Source organism: Cetorhinus maximus, chromosome 5 (assembly GCF_964194155.1).
Source record: "Cetorhinus maximus chromosome 5, sCetMax3.hap1.1, whole genome shotgun sequence".
In the NCBI taxonomy this organism is placed as follows: Eukaryota; Metazoa; Chordata; class Chondrichthyes; order Lamniformes; family Cetorhinidae; genus Cetorhinus; species Cetorhinus maximus.
Window position 1 is genome coordinate 70,442,928 of NC_135883.1, and position 21,236 is coordinate 70,464,163.

The following is a 21,236-nucleotide window of genomic DNA, read 5'->3' on the forward strand; positions in this document are numbered from 1 at the left end:
TCCAGTTAGCCGCCTTGATTCCCAGACCCTTAACGCCCTTGCCTAACAATATCCATCAATTTCAGTTTTGAAATTTTCAATTGATCCGTAGTCTCAACAGCTTTATGGGAGAGAGGGTTCCAGATTTCTACTATCCTTTATGTAAAGATGTGCTTCCTAGCATCACGCCTGAACAAACTAGCTCCAATTTTAAGGATATGGCCTCTTGTTTGGGACAACTTTGTAAGAGAAAATTGTTTCCCTCTATCTACCCTATCAAATCCTTTTAATTATCTTTAATCCCCTATATTCAAGAGAATATAAACTCAATCATGCAACCTGTCCTCAATTTAACCTCTCATCTTGGTATCATTCTGGTGAACCTGCAGAGTGCATTGTTATTATTCAGGCAAACACACAATACAGTTTATTTACCTGACCCTGAATTACCATGGGTTACTCTCTTACCTTAACTTTGGCAAGGTACAGGCGGACCCTCATAGAAATGGTTCAAATTGCTTAAAAATGGCAGATTATGCTGTTTCTCTAGGGGTAACGCCAGTTTCCAGTATAAAACTGTTGGAAAATGTGAGGTTGTCCACTTTGGTAGGAAGAATAGATTAAATGGAGAGGGCCGACGGAATGCTGCATTACAGAAGGATTTGGATGTCCTCATCCATGAATCACAAAATGTTAGCATGCAGGTAAAGTGAGTAATTAGGAAAGCAAATGGAACATTGGGCTTTATTGCAAGGGGGATGGAGTATAAAAGTAGGGAAGTCATGCTACAACTGTACAGGACATTGGTGCGATCACACCTAGAGTAATGCGTACAGTTTCCTTATTTAAGTAGGCTATACTCGCATTGGAGGCAGTTCAGAGAAGGCTCACTAGGCTGATTCCGGGGATGAAGGGGTTGCCTTAGGAGGGAAGAAGCAGGTTGGGCCTATAGACGTTGGAGTTTAGAAGAATGAGAGGTGACCTTATTGAAACATTAAGATCCTGATGGGCTTGACAGGGTAAATGCTGAGAGGATGTTTCCCCTCGTGGGGGAATCTAGAACTAGGGGGTAGAGTTTCAGAATAAGGGGTCTCCCATTTAAGATGAAGATGAGGAGGAATTCCTTCTCTGAGAGTGACATGAATCTTTGGAATTCTCTATTCCAGAGAGCAGTGGAGGCTGGGTCATTGTATATGTTCAATATTTTGGCAGTTATCTTAAACCTGTGTCCTCTGGTTACTGACCAGTCTGCCAGTTGGAACAGTTTTTCCTTATTTACTCTTATCAAAATCCCTCGTGATTTTTAAATTTCCCCTTAACCTTCTCTGTTGTAAGGAAAACAAACCCACATTATGAATTTCTCATAATTCAAGAACTCTTGGTGGTATCACCATCTTAAAGCACACTCTAAACCCCTTACTCTGATTGCAATAATAGATATGAAAAACAGTTTAAAGACAGAATTTCATTTGTAAAACTGATGCTTGAAGGGGAAAGTTTTTCAGGGCTAGGGGAAAGAATAGGGAATGGGACTAATTGGATAATTCCTTCAAAGAGCCAGCACAGGGATAATGGGCCGCATAGCCTTTTTTTTATTCTGTGTTAGCTGAGCCATTAAAATATTTGACCATTGAACACAATCTGGGTACTTTTGTCAATGGTGTCTTGGATTTATCTCTCTCTCTCTCCAATAGGTGATTTTCGTATCCTGTCTTTCATTAATTCACAGTTTCCTGAGGCAGGATGCATATAGGGCTGCTTTATTGATCAACAGTTCTTTTCAAGACAGCATCTTTGACCTGTGCAGCTGCAGTTATTTCAACTGACGTTTACAATTCTAACAGGTTGACACTTTCGCCAGTCCCCATGTTATGGGTGAATTATGCAGGAACTTTATAAACCCTGCTATGTCACCAGTTTGGTTGTTTATCTGAACCCAGAACAGAAGTACAACTTAGATTTTCACTTTTTCAGCTATCTAGTTACATTGGCTCTAATTTAACTGAATGCATATGCAGTAATTGACTAGTTAGTTCCATCTAGTATAGGTTTTGGGTGGGTTCAGTGATATTTACTTGCCGGCTTGACTCAGAATGAAGAATAGACAATTGGGGAAATTCAGGAGTGGTGTTGGTACCAAAGGGCTACAAACCTTGCACACATTGCTGCTTTCTGGAGAGAAGAAAGCAAATTGAAGGTGAATCTGGATACTGGTGAAGAAGTTGATTAGTTGGGCTCTTTTCAGCAGTGTGAGGAGACTGAATGAATATTAAAGGTCAGAATTCAGCATTTCTACTGCTCAAACCAGCTTCTTCACTTTGGCTCAAACTCATTATATTTTAAAAATATTGAAAAATGAACATAAACCAATGAAATAGTATTAAAGTGGATCTATTATATTCATGCTTTGGGATTCTGTTGGAAAGGTTTTTTTTTAAACTGCAAATAGAATAGAACGGTTACAGTACAGAATGAGGCGATTTGAAGAAGGTTCACTGCCTCAGCTCTCTGCAAGAGCAACTCAGTTGGTCCCACTCCCCTTTTTCCCCCTAGTCCTGTGATTTTTTTTCTCTTCAGATAATTATCCAATTCCCTTTTGAAATCTAAGACTGAAGCTGCCTCTATTACACTCAGACACCGAATTCCAGGTCACAAACACTCGCTGTGTAAAAAACCTTTTCCCCATGTTACTTTTGGCTCTTTTGCCATTCACCTTAAATCAGTGACCTCTGAATCCTCCCACCAATGAAAATAGTTTTTCACTATGTACTTTGTCCAGACCCCTCATGATTTTGAACACTTCTATCATATCTTTTCTCAGCCTTCTCTTTAAGAACGGCTCCAACTTCTCCTATATGTCCACGTAACTGAAGTCCCTTATCCCTGGGACCATTATCAGGAAGGTCTGGGTCATGCTTGCGGACAGACCGAAGGCGTTCCGTAAAGCAGTCACCCAGTCTGCATTTGGTCACTCCAATGTGGAGGAGACTGCATTGGGAGCAGCGAGTGCAGTGGACCAAATTGAGGGAAGTCACTTCAAAGGGGTGTTTGGGCCCTTGGACGGTGAGAAAGGGGGGGGAGTAAAGGGGCAGGTGTTGCACCTGTTGTCATTGCATGGGAAGGTGCCGTAGGAGGGGGTTGAGGTGTTGGAGGAGTGGACCAGGGTGTCTCGGAGGGAACGGTCCTTACGGAATGCCAACAGGGGGGATGAAGGGAAGATGTGTTTGGTGGTGGCATCATGCTGGAGTTGGCAGAAATGGCAGAGGATGATCCTTTGAATGTGGAGGCTGTTCTGGGTGACCGCTTTGTGGAACACCTTCGGTCTGTCCGAAAGCATGACCCAGACCTTCCTGTCGCTTGCCATTTCAACACAACACCCTGCTCTCATGCCCACATGTCCGTCATTGGCGTGCTGCAATGTTCCAGTGAAGCTCAACGCAAACTGGAGGAACAGCACCTCATCTTCCGACTAGGCGCTTTACAGCCTTCCGGACTTGACATGAAGTTCAACAACTTCAGATCATGAACTCCATCTTCGCACCTTTTTGATCCCCTTTTTTCAAATATTTATTTTTTAATTTTTATTTATTTTTTTCCACCTATTTCTATTATTGTTTTTTAAATTTATTTCCATTCATTGTTTTATCCCCACCTTTTAGCCTGTTTTGATCTTTTCTCCCACACCGTCCCCATCCCCCACCCCACCCCCACTCGGGCCATCTGTCGCTTGCTCATCCTGCTTTCTACTCTTAATGTCACCATTAGCACCTCCTTTAACCAGTATCACCACCATCAACACCCTTTTGACCTTTTGTTTATAACATCTTTTGCAATCTCTCCTTTGCCTCCACCTATCACTGCCCTTCTGTCCAGCTTCCCACCCCCCTTAAACAGTATATATTTCACCACATTTTTACTTCTCTTTAGTTCTGAAGAAGAGTCATATGGACTCGAAACATTAACTCTGTCTTTCTCTTCACAGATGCTGTCAGACCTGCTGAGTTTTTCCAGCAATTTTTGTTTTTGCTTCAGATTTCCAGCATCTGCAGTATTTTGCTTTTATTCCAGGTGGTGGTGTTGCCATGTGTCTGCTGCCCTTGTCCTTCTAGATGGTCGCGATTGTGGGTTTGGAAGGTGCTGTCTAAGAAGCCGCCTTGAATTCCTGCAGTGCATCTTGTAGATGGTACACACTGCTGCCACTGTGCTTCAGTGGTGGAGGGAGTGAATGTTTGTGGATGGGGTGCCAATACTCCAGTTAAGGCAGAACATGTTATAAAGGTTCACCATAGCTTCCTGCTTTTGTACCCTGTGCCTCTACGTATAAAGCCCAGGATCCAGTCTGCTTCATTAAACACTTTCTCAACCTGCCCCATCACCTTCAACGATTTATGCAGATATGCTCCCAGGTTCCTCTGCTCCTGCACCCCCTTTAGAATTGTATCTTTTTTTTATATTGCCTCTTCTTGTTCTTCATACCAAAAAGTATCATTTCATACATCTCTGCATTAAATTTAATCTGCCACTTACCTGTCCATCCCACCAGCCTGTCTATGTCCTCTTGAAATCTATAATTATCCTCTTTTACAGTTCACCATGCTTCCAAGTTTTATGCCATCCACAAATTTTGAAATTATGCCCTGCCCACCCAATTCCAGGTCATTAGTATAGATCAAGAAAATCAGTGATTCTTGCACCAACCCCTGGGAAACGTGACTGTATACCTTCCATCAGTCCAAGAAGCAACTGTTCACCACTACTGTGTTTCCTGTCACCCAGCCAATTTTGTATCCATGCTGCCACTGCCCCTTTTATTCCATGGGCTTTAACTTTGCTGACAATCCTGCTTTGTGGCACTTTATCAAACACCTTTTAGAAGTCCATGTTCACAAAATCAACTGTGTTATCCACATCAACTTCCTCTGTTACCTCATCAAAAACTCAATCAAGCTAGTTAAACACGATTTGCCTTTACCAAATCCACGCTGGCTTTCCTTAATTAATCCAGATTTGTCCAAATGACTTAATTTTGTCCTGGATTATTGTTCCTAAAAGATTTCCCACTTCTGAGATTAAACTGATTGGCCAGTAGTTGTTGGGCTTTGCCTTGATGTACATCATTCATCCACACTGATCCACCATAGTGATTATTACTCTTATGATTATTACAATCTCTTGTCATGAAGAGATATTAATGTGTATAATGTTATTGGAAATTATTTTTCAATTGGACTTGTAATGGGGTCATTGTCTATGTGTGTGTCTGTGTGTGGCTTAATTGGATTAAAGCCAGCTAGTCTGGTTGCTTTGATGTTCAGTAGTTTGAGACGTTAATCAGACAAACGTAAGGAGTAAAAGGTAAAGTGCAATTTTCATTTGTTGAATAAACTATTCAAAAGAATGCGTAAAATTTTGCACCTAGTTGGGAGACACCAAGCAATGTGTTTATATTACTAAAACAATTGCTGGAATGAAAGGATTATTGTTAGGAGAGGTAAAATTTAAAAATCTATTAATACAATGGAAAATTTACATTCAAAGGGAAAACTAAGTATAAACAGAAAGGAGTTTTGTGTGTGCAGGTCAAAGGCATGTAAGATCTAACCACCCTGTAAGCCAACAACTGTGCGAAGGAACCAAAGTGAAAGGAACCTAATTTTGAATTCGTAAGATCAAATGTGCTTTGCCTGGTGTCCATTTAATGTCTATGGGTTATTGTTGCCTTGGTGAAAATTTACCTGGGAGTGATTAATTTAGGGATTTGTTTAGAAGTTATTATGGTAGTAATTTGTAGATATGTGTTTAATTTCTTGTTAAATTAATAAATGTTTCATTTAGTTTTATATAAAAACCTCTTGAGGCTTGGTGGTTTTATTTCTGAATTCAGAGCTGCAGCTCAAACATAACAGTTAAAAATATAGGTTACGACAGCTGTTCAAGTTTCCCCCTGGGATTTAAACAACTCAGCCTTTACCAGCTGCTGTGTCGTAACACTGTGCATTTATCGTAAAAGGTGACCTATGTTAAATATGAAAAATATCCACACTTGGCTATACAGAACCTGTATCTTTCTGGATGGTTTATTAATGTCTACTGGGATTGAAGTAGCAAGTCTCCAAAAAGAAATTTTTAGTCTTTCACTGATTTTTTTTTTGTGTTTTTCAGAAAGTCTGATGTGACCTTGGGTTATACCATTCCTCGAAAGAGCAGCCTTTCCTCTGACAGTAATAAAACCTTTGCAATGATTGGCCACTGCATACCCCATCAAGAAGATGCTACAAGGTTGGCTGGAATATGGAGTATTGGAAGCTTGCTTCTTTTTAATGGTAATAATTTGATAAGAATTTAACCTTTTGTACACTTCTGATAATTGTTTTTCTCTTAAGTGCATCAAAGTTCCAACACAGAAACAGGCGTTTCAGCCCAACCAGTTCATTTCACCATTTCCTCGCTAGACCTGAAAAAGTCCTTATCACATTTACTGCCATATTTTCATATCCCTTCAACCTGTTTCCTTTCAGCCATCTAAGTTTTAACATTGATATAATTTGTGTCTCAAGCTCAGTTGCACAACTGTTTTTAAAAAAAATCCTCTTTTGCCCTCAATTCTAAATCTCTTAATTTAATCTTGTATCCATGGATGTTCATTCTAGTCTTTTCAACTACTTGAAATCCCCCTGGTCTTGCACAGCAGAGTTTGCTTCCATTCAGAGTATAGTTACTGCTATTTTGTTAACCAAAATATAATTCACACTTGCTGGCATTGAATTCCATCTGCCATTTCTTTGTTCATTGCTTCTTCTTATCAATATCCCTTTGCAGATTTCTTTGGAATTAACTATACGTCCTATTATTGTTATATCTGCAAATTCCAACACCACTCCCTGTAAGGCCCAAAATGTAATCTATCTTCTGGACAGTGAACAGAAATGGTTTCAGAACTCAACCCTATTAGACATTACTACCCATTTCTAACCCCTCTGAAAAATTGTTTTAATTTTTATGTTTTGTTTTCTCCTTTGTAACTAAATTTTTAATCCAATTTATTAACCTTTCCCTAATTCCATACCACAGCCTGCTGATTTATGAAGCTAAGACATCTTTTTAGGCAGTCCCTCTCGATCGAGGATGACTTGCTTCCATTTCGGTTCAGTGGGTTTTAAGATGGCTGATAAGTCCAATGTACGATCTGCGGACTCTACCACATGCAAAGCAGGTGGTGCTTGAGGGATTGGGTATATGGGTTTGGAGGTTTGTACATTCCCTCCCATGTCTTGAGTTTGCCTCTGCATGTTCCAGGTGAAGCCTTTCGATGTGTTCAGTGCCTTCCTGGATGAGTCTTCTCCATTTTGGTCAGCCACAAGCCAGGGACTCCCATGAGTTGGCGGGTATGTTTGACCTCTTCAGGGATGCTTTAAGGATACCCCTAAAACGTTTCCACTGTCGTCCTGGGAATCTCTTGCTGCGACTGAGTTCCAATAGAGCAGTTGCTTCAGGAGCCTAGTGTCAGGCATATGAACTACACGTCCCACCCATGGAGCTGGTTTTGAGTAATTAGTGCCTCAATGCTGCACATGTTAGCTTGGAAGAGAATGCTGCTGTTGGACTGCCTTTCTTGCTGCCAGATTCAGAAGGTCTTCTGATGGCAGCATTGGTGGTACTTCTGCAGTGCTTTGAGGTGTCTGTTGTACCTTGGCTAAGCCTCTGAAACATGTAGGAGCACAGGGATCACTTCTACTTGGTAAACCGTGACCTTAGTCTTGGGTTTGAAATCTTGGTCCTCAAATACTCTTTTACCGCACTTGACTGATTCCTGGGATGAAGGGATTAACTTATGAGGAACGGTTGAGCAGGTTGGGGCTATACCCATTGGAGTTTAGAAGAATGTGAGATGATCTTATTGAAACGTATAAGATCCTGAGGGGATTCTACAGGGTAGAACGTCCCAGGAAGGCGAAATATCTTCTCAGCATCCACCCAGTCTCTGGTGCCTCATGATGGATGAAAACTGCATTGCAACTCTGGAAGGAACTCCTTGGCCACTGGGAGGAGGCGTTTGAGGAGGATCCTTTTGCAATGATCATCTTGTGGCAGACAACAGGGAGACTCTTCTGTAGTTACTGTAATCGGACTTGTTTCTCTTCATGAATATAGTCACGATCACAGCACCCTGAGATCCCTCAACATGTGCTCATCTTCCCGGATGAGGAATATGAGGTTGTCCAGCTATGTCCGGAGTGTATGTCTGACATGTTTTAGAATTTCAGCTCCTGTCTGCTCCAGAGAATAGGTTAAGAGTGAGACACCCGGGGAGCAGTCTTCCCAGTCCTCTTCTCCATTTCTATGGTTGCTGCAGCCTCAAAAATCCAACTATTCATGAGCCTACTCTATGGTCCCCTTAATTAGAAATCATTCCACTGAGAGAATGGACATGCCATCCCATGCATCCTCCTTGATTTGTCAGAGAAGCTGGAGGCAGGATGCTAATGCCATGGCTTGGCTAAAGGAGCCAGGACAAAGCCTGTAATTAGCTAAATGTGTTCCTGACCTGCAAATAATGCTGCTCTTCTGCTAGGAACTGAGGGTGGAATTTTCCGTGCCCACTGGCAGCGTGCGTGTCAGGTGGCATGCGCGGACAATATGGCGCAATCGGTTTCACGATGGCGGGAAGGCAGATCGCAATCATCCACTCAGCCCACCAACGGCCTTGTGTGACGGCCCCTTAATGCTTTCTGGAGAGTACTGGCCATCCCTTGGATGGCCACAGATGATGCGCTGCATGGCTGCCCCGTCAGTCTGCAACATGGGAGAGACTGCTCCTAACTGGGATGCTGAGCTTGCAAAGGGCTGGCCGTGTTCCCCGCCAATGGTCGTCAGGGAGCTCATTGTAATACATCAGCAAATCATTAAAAGACCATCCCGCCAGGCTCTTGGACTCCCAGCGGATCACCCGTCCATGTCAGGGGGGAAAGCATCTCAACGTGTTTTACAACAGCACACAAGCACCATGCACTTGGTGGCCTTCACTTTGGGGGAACTGGAGGTGAGCGAACAGCATCATTCTGCACAGTTCGCCAGGTTCACCTGTTGCTTTGCAGGCTTCAGGGCGGCCGGGGTGAAGTGCTGCCCTGCCATGGAGGCGACTGTTGTCGGGGGGGCGCTGTCCAGGAGCATCTGTTGCCCAGCTATGGAGGCGACTGTTGTTGGGAGGGCAACTGCTGCCCTGGTGTTGGATCCCACGCACAAGAAATTGAGGTGGGGGGCAGGGTAGGCAAGGGAAGTGGCCATGCAGTAGGGACACCTGTATGAACTGATCACTCCGCTGCTACTGAGATAGTTCAGGCGCAGCCACAGTGATATGATTGGGGTCGAGCTCCTAGACTGCCCACCCACCCAAGCAACGCGGAGGCACCAAAGTGCTACCAAGCGCCCCAGACCTTAGGCCCCCCCCCACCCGGCACAGACTCCGAGCCCGCGATTACTTGACTGGACCGCAGAGCAGTTGGACTGCACACGTTGTACAATCTCCTCGCCAACGCTGGCCACGTAGTAGTCACTGTTGGAGGCACTCACAGCCCCTTGCAATCTCAGCATCCCAGTTAGGAGCAGTCTGCCCCATGGCACAGGCTGACAGGGCAGCAATGCAGCACACTCATCTGCCGCCATCCGAGGGGTGGCCAGCACTCTCCGGGAAGCGTTTAGGGGCTGTTACACAGGGCCAGGAAAGGTGCTAAGTACACCCATCTCTCTGTCTCTTTCATACTGCAGGAGGACCACATCAGGAGCATGGAGCCTGGTGACCTAGCTGTATGCCTGATGGCCTACAGAGAGCGGAGAAGACGGAGGAGAGAGTGACTGAGGCTCCTGGCCGCGCAAAGGCAGGAGCAGCAATTTCAGGAAGAAGGGAGTGCTGGGGCTCCCGCAGATGCTGCCCAGGAGTGGCAGTGAGCTGTGGCTGGTTGGCACCTAGCGACACTCGGGGCCTTTAGACGCTGCCTGTCATTCCTGCAGATGCCCGAGAACCATTGTCGCTGATGACTGCGCATGTCTAGGGACCTGGTGGCTCACATCTGCCACTTACTGCAGGACTTGGCGCCAGGGGGACATGGAGGGTATTCACTGCCAGTGCCTGTGAAAGTGACTGCGGCACTCAATTTCTATGCCAGTGGCTGCAGGTGACCTCTGGGATATCACAAGCCACCACCCATAAGTGCATCCATGTGGTCACGAATGTCATCTTCTCGAGAGCACATAACTTTGTGCATTTCGCCTGGGACCGGGACAGCCAGGATGCAAGGACCATTGGATTCTCCTGGATTCCACTGGTGCAGGGTGCGATTGACTGCACCTCGTGGCGTTCAGGTCTCCTTCGCTACAGACGGTGGACTACATCAACCGGAAGGGCTTCCACGCACTGAATGTGCAGCTGGTATATGACCACCAGAAACGCATCCTGCAGTTGTGCTCACGGTTTCCAGGGAGTGTGCACGACGCCTACATCCTCAATCGGTCACAGATCCCTGGAGTCTTCCAGGATCCACAGAAGCTGGAGGGATGGCTCCTCGGGGACAAGGGCTACCCGTAGAGGCTGTGGCTGATGACACCCATGCAGCTGCCTCAAACTGCAGCAGAGCAACTGTATAATGAGGCTCATACTGCAGCTCACAACTCGGTGGAGCAGATCATCGGGATGCTGAAAATGAGGTTCTGGTGCTTGGACCGGTTTGGTGGAGCCCTGCAATACTGTCTGCAGAGGGTGTCACGCATTGTCATCATCTGCTGCGCCCTTTACGACCTGGCGCTGCAACGGGGAGATGAGCTGGCTGAGGAGGAGATGGAGGGGCTGCATGTCTCCTCTGAAGAGGAAGATGCTGACGGGGATAAGGCTGAGGAGGTCCTCGGAGGCGAAGATGATGGGGATGAGGCTCTCGCACTGGCTAGATGGGGCAGGCGCGATTGGGAGGCCCTTATAACTGCTAGATTTGTGGAGGATGATGATGACATGCAGTGAGATGACCCCATAGATCCTCACATCACATTTGTGAACCTTAGACTCCAGTCTGACTTATGGCAGCGCTATTACCCACTGTGAGAATGCTCCTGTCATAGGGATGCAGTGAAGGTCCTAATAGTTGCTTGATTGCAGGAGGATAATGACAACATGTAGTGAGGACACTCTACAAATCTTCACATAGCCTCTGAGAATGTCTGAATCCTGTCAGGCCGAGGGCAGCTTGCTTGCGCTATGTGATCAGGAGACGCAGCCATAAAGCTTTGGAAGTTCTGATATTTTGTCCGACTTCAGCATCTGAGCCCTTCAAGAGCTGGAGCGCAGCATCAGTGGTCACTGATGCTGAAGAGATGGGGGATTGTCCCTCCATAAAGGTGCTGCGAGCACATCGAGAGAACTCTGTGGCGCCTGCCCTCTACATTCTGTCAGCAGTGACAAGCACCGCCGAGGTGTAGGCATCAGTAATGTTTCTAAGGAGTGCGAGGCTGGACCACCACCTTGGTCTGAAGGCTGCAGAGCACAGGGAAGAGACCCTTGACTGAGACACCTGCCTTTATCTTGTGTAAAAAGGTTTCACATCTGAGTGACAAGACATTGCTCATCAGGACAAGGAGCCATAGGCAGGGAGACATTCTTGGGAGTTTATTGACAATAGTGAACAGTATGTACAAGTGATCAGCACCTGTGCCCAGGCTGTGTAACTAATTCTCCTTAACTTTCATAACCCTGCCGCTACATCTTGTTGCTCCCCAGACATCCACAGTGCAGGTGGAGGCAGCCTGCTGACTATGGTGACTTTGGCGGGAGCCCTCTGGACGGCCGAGACTTGGAGGGCCCCGGCCTGCTTTCAGGGTCCTGCTGTGTGGCAGTGGCATCCTCCTTGGCCTGTAGAACTGGAGCTGCTGAGATCACAGGAAGAGGGGAGCCGGATGGGCCGGACACACTTGGAGTCACCTGGATGGATGGGCCTGGAGTGTGCATCTGCTGATCCTCCTCCCTATGGGTGCCTGGGGGGGTCGCAGGCTGACTCCTTAAGGACCAGGGGTAGCTGGAGTGAGATCGAGCTGCCCGGCACCACTCTCATGTACACACTTTTTGAGGCCAGCTATGGCATCAGCAATGGAGTTGAGCCCGTGCAGCAGCGAAATCCTGGACCAAGGTCTCCATGGCGGGGGCCATCCTACCAGTGCTGACCTCAGTGTGTTGGCATGACAACGCTATCACCTCGGTCTGAAGGCGGACGGACTCCTCGATCATGCCTTGCAATCTGAGGAGTGCAGCGGACATCCCTCCCTGATGTTCCCTAGATTGCCTTTGCAGCTCCAGAAACTGTGACATGACCGAGTTCAGAGGCTCGTCATCTGACTCGGACTCAGCAACGTTCTGGCCTCCAGCAGTCCTTCGAGTGCCGGACACCTGGGAAGTCCCTGCTGCCACCTGCTGTGGATCAGACAGTGCGATGTACTCACCAGATTGTGATCCTGAGGCTACTATAAAGCTAGGCCCCACCGAGGTGTGTGTGTCTCTGCACTGTTGAAGGGTGTGGGTGAGCGCTGTGCCTCCAGATTCCTCTCCAGAGGTCTCTCCGGGGCTTGATTGGTGGCCTTGGGTCATGGACTCTGTCGGCAGTTTGGCAGATGTGCCTGCGAAAGCAAGGAGAGATAATTAGTGCATGGCAGTGGCCTGGGAAAGAGGACACATGGTTGTCTGATGGATGTTGTACTGCTGGATCCTCACTTGGCAGAGCAGCGCTGACCTCCCTGTCAGCACAGGACTGGTCTAGATAGTGGCCGGCTAGCTGGGTGGCTCTGTTTTCAAAGTCTGCGAGGACCTTGATTTCGGGCATTCCGCCACCGGTCTGTGACTTCACTCTCTTGTGTGCCAGCTTGTCCTGGATGAATAGAAATGGAGAAAGATGATAAGTATGCCTGACCTTTGTGGGTGGTGAGTAGTCTCGTGGACGGATGAGGACAATGACGGTCTGTGTGAGAGAGTGAATGGTGATGTCCCTTGCACTGTAAGTGAGGGCCATGTGGATGTGTGATGGGTTTGTGAGTGTGAGAGTTGAGAGTGATGAGAAAATTGACTTAACCTGGCGCAACGGAGGAGATCATTCATCCTCTTGTGGCACTGGGTGGCTGTGCTCTTCTGAAGGACATTGGCGCTGACCACCGCTGCCACCGCCTCCCAAGCTGGGCTGGTCACGTTGCCCATCCTGTGGCCAGAGCGGGGGTACTGGACATCCTGATGGGCCTCCACGGCATCCAGCAGTTGCTCGAAGGACCTGTCGTTGAAGCAGAGGGCTGCAGCCTTTTTTCCTTTGTTGGCCATGTCTTCCGTGCAGCAGTGGTGAGCTGGAAGCAATGAGTGTTGTGCTTGCGGCTGGACTTTAATAAAGGCGCCCGGTGTGATATGGTGGCTGGGTGATGGCCGGCGGGTGAATGATAGCTCGCTCACCATGGAAACAGCGTGTTTCCCGGGAGTGCATAAATAATGAGGCGGGTTTGGGACGATACGGCTTGAAAACCCACCATCGGGGCCGGTGGGTAAAAGATGTTTCACCCATCTGCTCCTGCACTTTGGGCGGAATTTCCCCAGGTTTGCACTAAGTCTGCAAAATTCTGTCCTATAAATTTAAAAACTCTATTTTGTTAACCTTTTGATAGCAAGAGAACTCATTATGGATTTTCTAGAAAATCCCCTGGCAGACTAACAGAAGCCAGTGTTTCAAAGCTGATACATTGATTAGTTAACTTCCTACCGGGCTGTGAACCTCTCATTAGGGTTTTTGGTGAATGGCCTTGTCAATTTGAAAGCACAGCCTTCACAACTTAAATTCTACATCTTAAGGTGCTGTACTAGTACATAGAACAGCAGCATATGCTTTAAGATTTGGAAAGGTTAAAATGCTCATGACATGGCATGATGTATGCCAGGCGGATCAAATCCGCAAGGGAAAGTTGTTCACGCTATCACGACGGTTTTACAATTTGTATTTATTACGAGAAGATGTGTGCATTGAATTCAGATGTAACAAGTCCACCAAGCCCTTTAGAGATTTTAAAAATCAACTTAAAATATTTATTAACAAAATAAAAGATTTCAAAAGCAAAGTGCTGGAAAAACTCAGCAGGTCTGACAGCATCTGTGGAGAGAGAGACAGAGTTAACGTTTCAAGCCCGTATGACTCTTCTTCAGAGCCGGATTCAAGCACATACATAAGACTACAATTACATACTGCTATAACAACTCCTAAAATTCCTAATTAACCTGACTCCCAGTTACACCCCCTTTAAGGCAGTAGTCCAAAATAGATTTTAGATTTAAAACAAAATCAGCAAGTTAACACAATACCCACTTGACAGTGGAATAGCAGACTTATGCACAAAAAGCTGGAGGCTTCTTGAAGAAAGTTTCACACACTGCTGTTAGATTTTACATGGCCTTCTGACACATAGCCTTTCATTCCCCTTTATACATGTTTCTCTCTTTTTAATGTGTAAGGTCTGTTGTTCCAAAAGTCTTGAAACTGTATCTTCCTCATAATATAAAAAACTTTCTGTTGCCAATTTTGTCAGTACCCTTTAGGAAAGATAAACACACTCCTTAGCCTTGTTCATCTGGCTAGTTGTAAACAGACTAAGATCCCTCTGAAATCCAACAATCCCTTCATTTATCTAAAAATGCAAATTCCCTTCACACCTTACATGCTAAGCAAGCATCCATGTTTATCCTTTAGCATGTCAAGCACCTACCTTATTTTGATGATTTCAAATTGCAGTCTACTTGACTCCAAATGTAATTAAATCGCCCAGACAGACCCAACTATACTTACCCCTATAAATCTACTTCACAATAAACCAGAAAAATATTGTGAAAATTATTATACTTTCGTCACATGTTGTATTTTGGTTGCAGTATCCCTTCTCACAGGACACATTGAGATTCCTCATCTCTCTCAATATTTCCATACGAACTGAACCCACTGACTAAGAAATACTATAAACCCGCCGAATAGTGTAGAATATTTTTGGACTCTGAATGTACATGTGGTGTGTCCAATAAAATCTACCCAGCAGCATATACCATGTTATTAGTGAAAATGTGCAAATTCTCATTGAACCCAATACTGTAGTAATAAAGTATAAATTTATATTTTAGTGCACCCATACTAGAATGTAAATCCATTTTTTCAATTATGTTAAAGCTAGAGTATATATCATCACATTTAAACTTTATGGATTGAAAATATTTCCATTTTCTGCAAATAACTTTACTGGTACTCAAATGTGCATTTTATAATAGGTGCCAGGATAGGGCCAGAAGAAGCTTATTATTTATATGTCTGTGGACCTGACATCACCTCCATCATGCCCTGTAAATATGGCAAACCTCAAGCAAATTACTCGAAGTATGTTACTCTGGAGATTCTACAGTGTGATCAGATTAGTGAATTTCTCATGAAATATAAGGAAGTGGATGCTGGCCCTCTGGTGGTGAGTAGAATACACATATACCTGACTTGTTTAAATCCAGTGTCAAATGGTATGCTAAATGTATAATTAAGATTGCAATCATCAGTGGAGATTAGAATATTTTTATGCAGTGAGTTGTTATGATCGAAAATGCACTGCCTGAAAGGATGTTGGAAGCAGATTCCAGGAAATTAAATATATATTTGAAAAGGGAAATGTTACACAGCTGTGGGGAAAGAGCAAGGAAGTTGGACTAACTGAAAAAAAACTATCCAAAGAACCAGCACAGGTATGATAGGCTGAATGGCCGCCTTCTGTGTATTATTCCATGACTAGTTTGCATAACTAGGTAAGGAAGTTAGCCAAGCCTCCCCTAATAATTCAGTCAGTTGAACTGGTGACCTCTGCAGATCCAGAAGGTCCCAGGTTCTATCTATAGTATGTGCTGAGTTAGATGTTCTCAGTTGGGATGCTAAATTTGACCTCAGTGTTTCTAAGATGCGGAGGGGGAAATTAACCAGGGTCACAACTGCTGATCACTAGTTTGTGACCTCCTTTGGAAATATACATATGTTAGTGTGCGAGACTAGCAATACATAGAATTTTACAACACACGCAGGATATTCAACCCAACAGTTTTATGCCAATGTTTATGCTGCACATAAGCCTCCTCTCATCTTACAAAACACCTTATCAACATATCCTTATATTCCTTTTTTTTCTTGCGTTCATCTAGCCTCACCTGAAATGCATCTATGAGACCTCTCAACCACTCCATGTGGTAGCAAATTTTCCATGTTAGATTCAGCTGTGATTCTTTCCCCCACTCTCCATAGTCAAACAGTCTACCAAAAGTCACTGTCTAGATTTGCTCATAAAAGAAAATGGCTGCTGGAGCTAGGCATCTGAGTGCAATTGGGACTTGTGGAATGTACCCTAGCAATGAGCCAGTAGCCTTGATTTACCATGAAGTAGTTCTAACCTTGGAAGTGGCCCTTTTATAAATAGATTACGGTTGGGTTTAAAATAAGACCAATTGGAAAACCTCTTGACCAATTACTTCAGGAAAGAGAAGTGGAGACAAAAGAAAAAATAACATTTAGAATCTTATAAGACTGTAATCTGAGTTTAGTTTCTGCACTAGAGGGTATACTAAAGTGATTACAAATGCATAAATCCGATACACGTTTACAACATTTTGCGATACACTATGTATGTAATTTGAGACATGTCATCTGGTGAGTTTAGCATGCATGGGAGGAACAAGTGGCTTTGGCTTTATGGTTCCCAAAGCTTTCCACCACTGGGATTTCTCTCACATCATGTCTGCATTTGTGGTAGACTAATTAACAGAGATTGATTGTCATGATTATTCAACAACTCCATGATCATTGCATCCAGTAACTACCAGGATGTTAGTGACCAAACTAGATGGACCTTGGTCTTCGGCTTTGGCATGTCTTTCTCTACCAACCTCCCTATCGCACTCACTTAATGCTCTCTCAGCACATACGCAATGGAACTAATTTCCAGTTGTGCAATAAACAATTTTGGCCTCCTCCTGAAGTCCTCAACATCACAGACCCTTCAGCCAATTAAATTCACTCCACGTAGTATCAAGAAACGGCTGAAGGCACTGGATACTGCAAAGGCTGTGGGCCCTGACAACATTAGAACCATAGAAAAGTTACGGAACAGGAAGAGGCCGTTCAGCTCATCATGTGTGCACTGGCCTAACAAGGAAAAATAAAAAACTAGCCACCCATTCTAATTCCACCTTCCAGCATCTGGTCTTGCAGCTTACAGCACTTCAGGTGCTGATCCAGGTACCTTTTAAAAGAGTAGAGGGTTTCTGCCTCCATCAAGAAACCAGGCATAAAATTTGAGACACCCACCACCTATTGGATGAAGAAGTTTTTCTTCATGTCCCCTCTGACCCTTCTACCAATCACTGTAAATCTGTGCCCCTTGGTAATTGACCTCCGCTTGGGGAAACAGGTTTTTCCTGTCTATTCCATCTAGGCCCCTCATAATCTTGTACACCTCACTTAAGTCACCCCTCAGTCTCCTCTGTTCCAAGGAGAACAACCATAACCTATCCAATCTTTCATCACAACAGCAATTTTCAAGCCCTGCCAACATCTTGTAAATCCCCTCTGTACTCTCTCCAGAGCAATTCTGTCTTTCCTGTAATGTGGTGACCAGAACTGTGCACAAAATTCCATTTGATATTAGGGTGGTTGAAGTCCCCAATTATTAATGCCCTATTGTTTTTGCACTTAGAAATTTGCCTACATATTTGCTCTTCTATCTCCCTTTCACTATTTGGGAGCCTATATTACACTGCTAGCAGTCTGGCTGCTCCATTTTTTATTTCTGAGCTCAACCCATATGGCTTCATTTGATGATTTATTTGGTATATCATCCCTCCTCACAGCTGTAATTGATTCCTTAACCAATAATGCTTCACCCCCACCTTTTCTATCCCCTTCTCTATCCTGCCTGAAAACTCTATCCAGGGATGTTGTGCTGGCATTTTTGCCCCTCTTTCAGCCAGTTTCCATTATAGTAACGGTACCATGTTGCCATGTACCAATCTGTGTTCTCAGCTCATCAGCATTATTTGCTATATTCCTTGCATTTATATATATATATATATATATATATATATATATATACACATTTTCACACTGCCAAATTCCTGTGCTGTACACTTTTTAACCTTTGCTTCTTCTGTCTTTCAGAGTCACTTGTTAATTTTCTGTCTCCCGTTCCCTGCTCTGAATTTGTCCTACCAGAAACTGCCCTCAGGTTCCCATCCCCCTGACGATCTAGTTTAAACCCTTCCCAACAGCACTCACAAGCCTCCCCCACGAGGATATTTGTCCGGTCCTGTTCAGATATAGACCATCCGGCTTGCACAGATTCCACCTTCCCCAGAACCAGTCCCAATGCATCAGAAATCTGATGCCCGCCTCCCTCCTACACCATTTTTCCAGTCATGTGTTCAATCACTCAATTCTCCTGTTTCTATGCTCACTAGCACGTGACGTGGGACTGGGAGTAATCCTGGGATTACTACTTAAGAGGTCCTGCTTTTTCCGTCACCTTTCTAGCTCCCTAAAATCTGCTTTCAGGACCTTATCCCTTTTCCTACCTAAGCCATTGGTACCAATGTGGACCATGACCTCTGGCTATTCACCCTCCTCCAGAAGAATGTCCTGCAGCCGCTCTGTGACATTTTTGACCCTGGCACCAAGGAGGCAGCATACCATCCTGGAGTCACGTCTATGGCCACAGAAACGCCCTTTGTTCCCCATACTAATGAATCCCCTATCACTACTGCTCTTCCTTTCTTCTTCTTCCCCTTCTGTACAGCTGAGCCACCCGTGGTGCCACACACGTGTCTCTGACTGCACTTTGAGTAACCAATATCCAAAATGGGAAACTGATTAGCGATCGAGACCCCAGGGACTCCTGCACTACCTGCTTGGTTCCCTTGAACTGCCTGAGGGTCAGCCATTCTCTTTATGCCTCCATGCTCCTAAGCTACGGTGTGACCACTTCTCTGAAGATGCTATCCATGTAACTCTCAGCCTCGCAGATGCGCCACAGTGACTCCAGCCGCAGCTTGAGCTCTGAAATCGGAGCTCAATTTCTGCAGACTTCCTGCACATGTGGTTGTCTAAGTCACTGGTAGCATCCACGAATCACCCACATAATACAGGACGTGCATTCCACACAACCGAGCTGCCCTGCCATGCTTAAACTTTACTTCACTTATGTTAACTTTGTTTTACTTATATTACTTTATTTTACTTGGCCTTGACTTAACTTTACTTCCCTCTTGCTTGTGTTTCTAACTTAAATCTAAGTAGCTACTTCTTAAAAAAAATATATACTTTTCTAATTTTCAGTTATTTAAAGACGCTCCCTGTTATGACGTGGCAGATGATGTGTGCCAGGTGGACCAAATCCACAAGGGAAACTTGGCCATGCTATCACAACAGTTTTGCAATTTGTATTTATTACGAGAAGATGTGTGCACTGAATTAAGAAGTAATGAGTCCGTTAAGACCTTGAGAGATTTTAAAAATTAAATATAAGTATTTGTTAACAAAAGAAAAGATTTCAAGCACATACATAACATTACAGTTACTTAATTCTATAACAAATTCTAAAAATTCCTAATTATCCTGACCCCCCTTTAAGGAAACAGCCCAATATTGATTTTAAATTTTAAAAAGCAAGCCAGCAAGTTACCACAGTACCCACTTGATAGTGGAATTCCCGTTAACTTTTCTCCAACTTTAGTTACTGGACACAGCAGACTTATGCACAAATAGCTGGAGGCTTCTTGAAGGTTGTTTCACACACTCTTATTAGATCTTAAATGGCCCCTAACATAGCCATTCATTCTCCTTTATATATGTTTCTCTCTCCTTACCCTATAAATTCCATTGTTCCATATATCTTTGGAAATGTACTTTTCTCATAATATAAAAGCTTTCATGTTGCCAATATTGTCAGTAACCTTTGGGAAAAATAAACACACTTCTTGGTCTTGCTTATCTGGCTAGTTGTAGACATCCTAACATCCCTTTGAAATCCAAACAACTCCATTTATCTAAAAATGCAAATTTCCATCACACTTTAAATGCTAAGACAGCATCCATGTTTACTCATTAGCATTTCGAGTACACTTCTACATCTCACTTCTTTTGATAATTTAAAGTTTGCAGTCTACCTGACTCCAGTGTAATTAAATCACACAGACAGAACCATCTATACTCACACCCATAACCTACTTTACAATAAACCATAATAATAGTATGAAAATTATTATACTTTCGCAACACTCCCTAACAGTAGTTTCTCACCAGTCAATGAACTTACGGTTTTCTTGAAATGTCAATGATTTTTTTTTTGAAACTCAGCCAGCTCTTGGGTAGGTCATGTCCAGTTCTCCCTGCTCCCCGAAGATAAGCGAAGGTCCTGAGCCTTGCCCTCACTTTTATCTGCTCCCGAGTAGAGGTATCTGCTGCAGGTCCATTTCTCTCTGCTCCCTGAAGAATGAGTTTTAAAGATAAATGCACAAAACCATTTAGCTGCTTTCCTGTGATGTCAAACTTTGATTTCTGTCAGACGGCAGCTGCTCTGTGGAATACAGGCTGGACGGCTCTTCGAATTGATGCTGACTGCCTCTGGGTCTTCCTTTCCGACGCTCGTCTAACTGATGCTGACTGCCTCTGGGTCTTCCTTTCCGATGCTCTTCTTGCTGATGCTGACTGCCTCTGCGTCTTCCTTTCCGATGCTCTTCTAACTGATGCTGACTGCCTCTGGGTCTTCCTTTCCGACACTCTTCTAACTGATGCTGACTGCCTCTAGGTCCTCCTTTCCGATGCTCTTCTAACTGATGCTGACTGCCTCTGAGTCTTCCTTTCCGACGCTCTTCTAACTGATGCTGACTGCCTCTGGGTCCATCTTTCTGACATTCTTCTAACTGATGCTAACTGCCTCTGGGTCTTCCTTTCCAACGCTCTTCTAACTGATTTTTTTTTTTTATTGTAAAAATATACTTTATTCATAAAAAATCTTCAATCACATTCAAAACCATTTCAAAAACAACATTACAAGGGTACAATCCAGGTTAAACTTTTACAAAATGTATCACCAGGTGCATCAGTACAAACAATATTACAATCATTTACAGCCTTTCATTTTGATCTGTACAGCCCGAGGGGCTCTAAACAGTTCCCAGTCTCTCGGTGCGC

At 44.3% G+C, this 21,236-nt stretch overlaps 1 protein-coding gene across 4 annotated transcripts in view; it reads left to right on the forward strand.

Annotated features, from left to right (window-relative positions):
• Window positions 1-21,236, forward strand: part of lyst (lysosomal trafficking regulator) — a 491,836-nt gene that overhangs the window by 193,155 nt on the left and 277,445 nt on the right. For all 4 annotated transcript variants that reach the window (XR_013576613.1, XM_078541985.1, XM_078541986.1 and 1 more), the window contains exons 15-16: window positions 6,142-6,302; window positions 15,293-15,483. Coding sequence is in view for 3 of the 4 variants with exons in the window: in XM_078541985.1 (XP_078398111.1) it covers window positions 6,142-6,302; window positions 15,293-15,483 (352 nt within the window). In the remaining variant the exon portion in view is untranslated. The remainder of the gene's footprint in view (window positions 1-6,141; window positions 6,303-15,292; window positions 15,484-21,236) is intronic.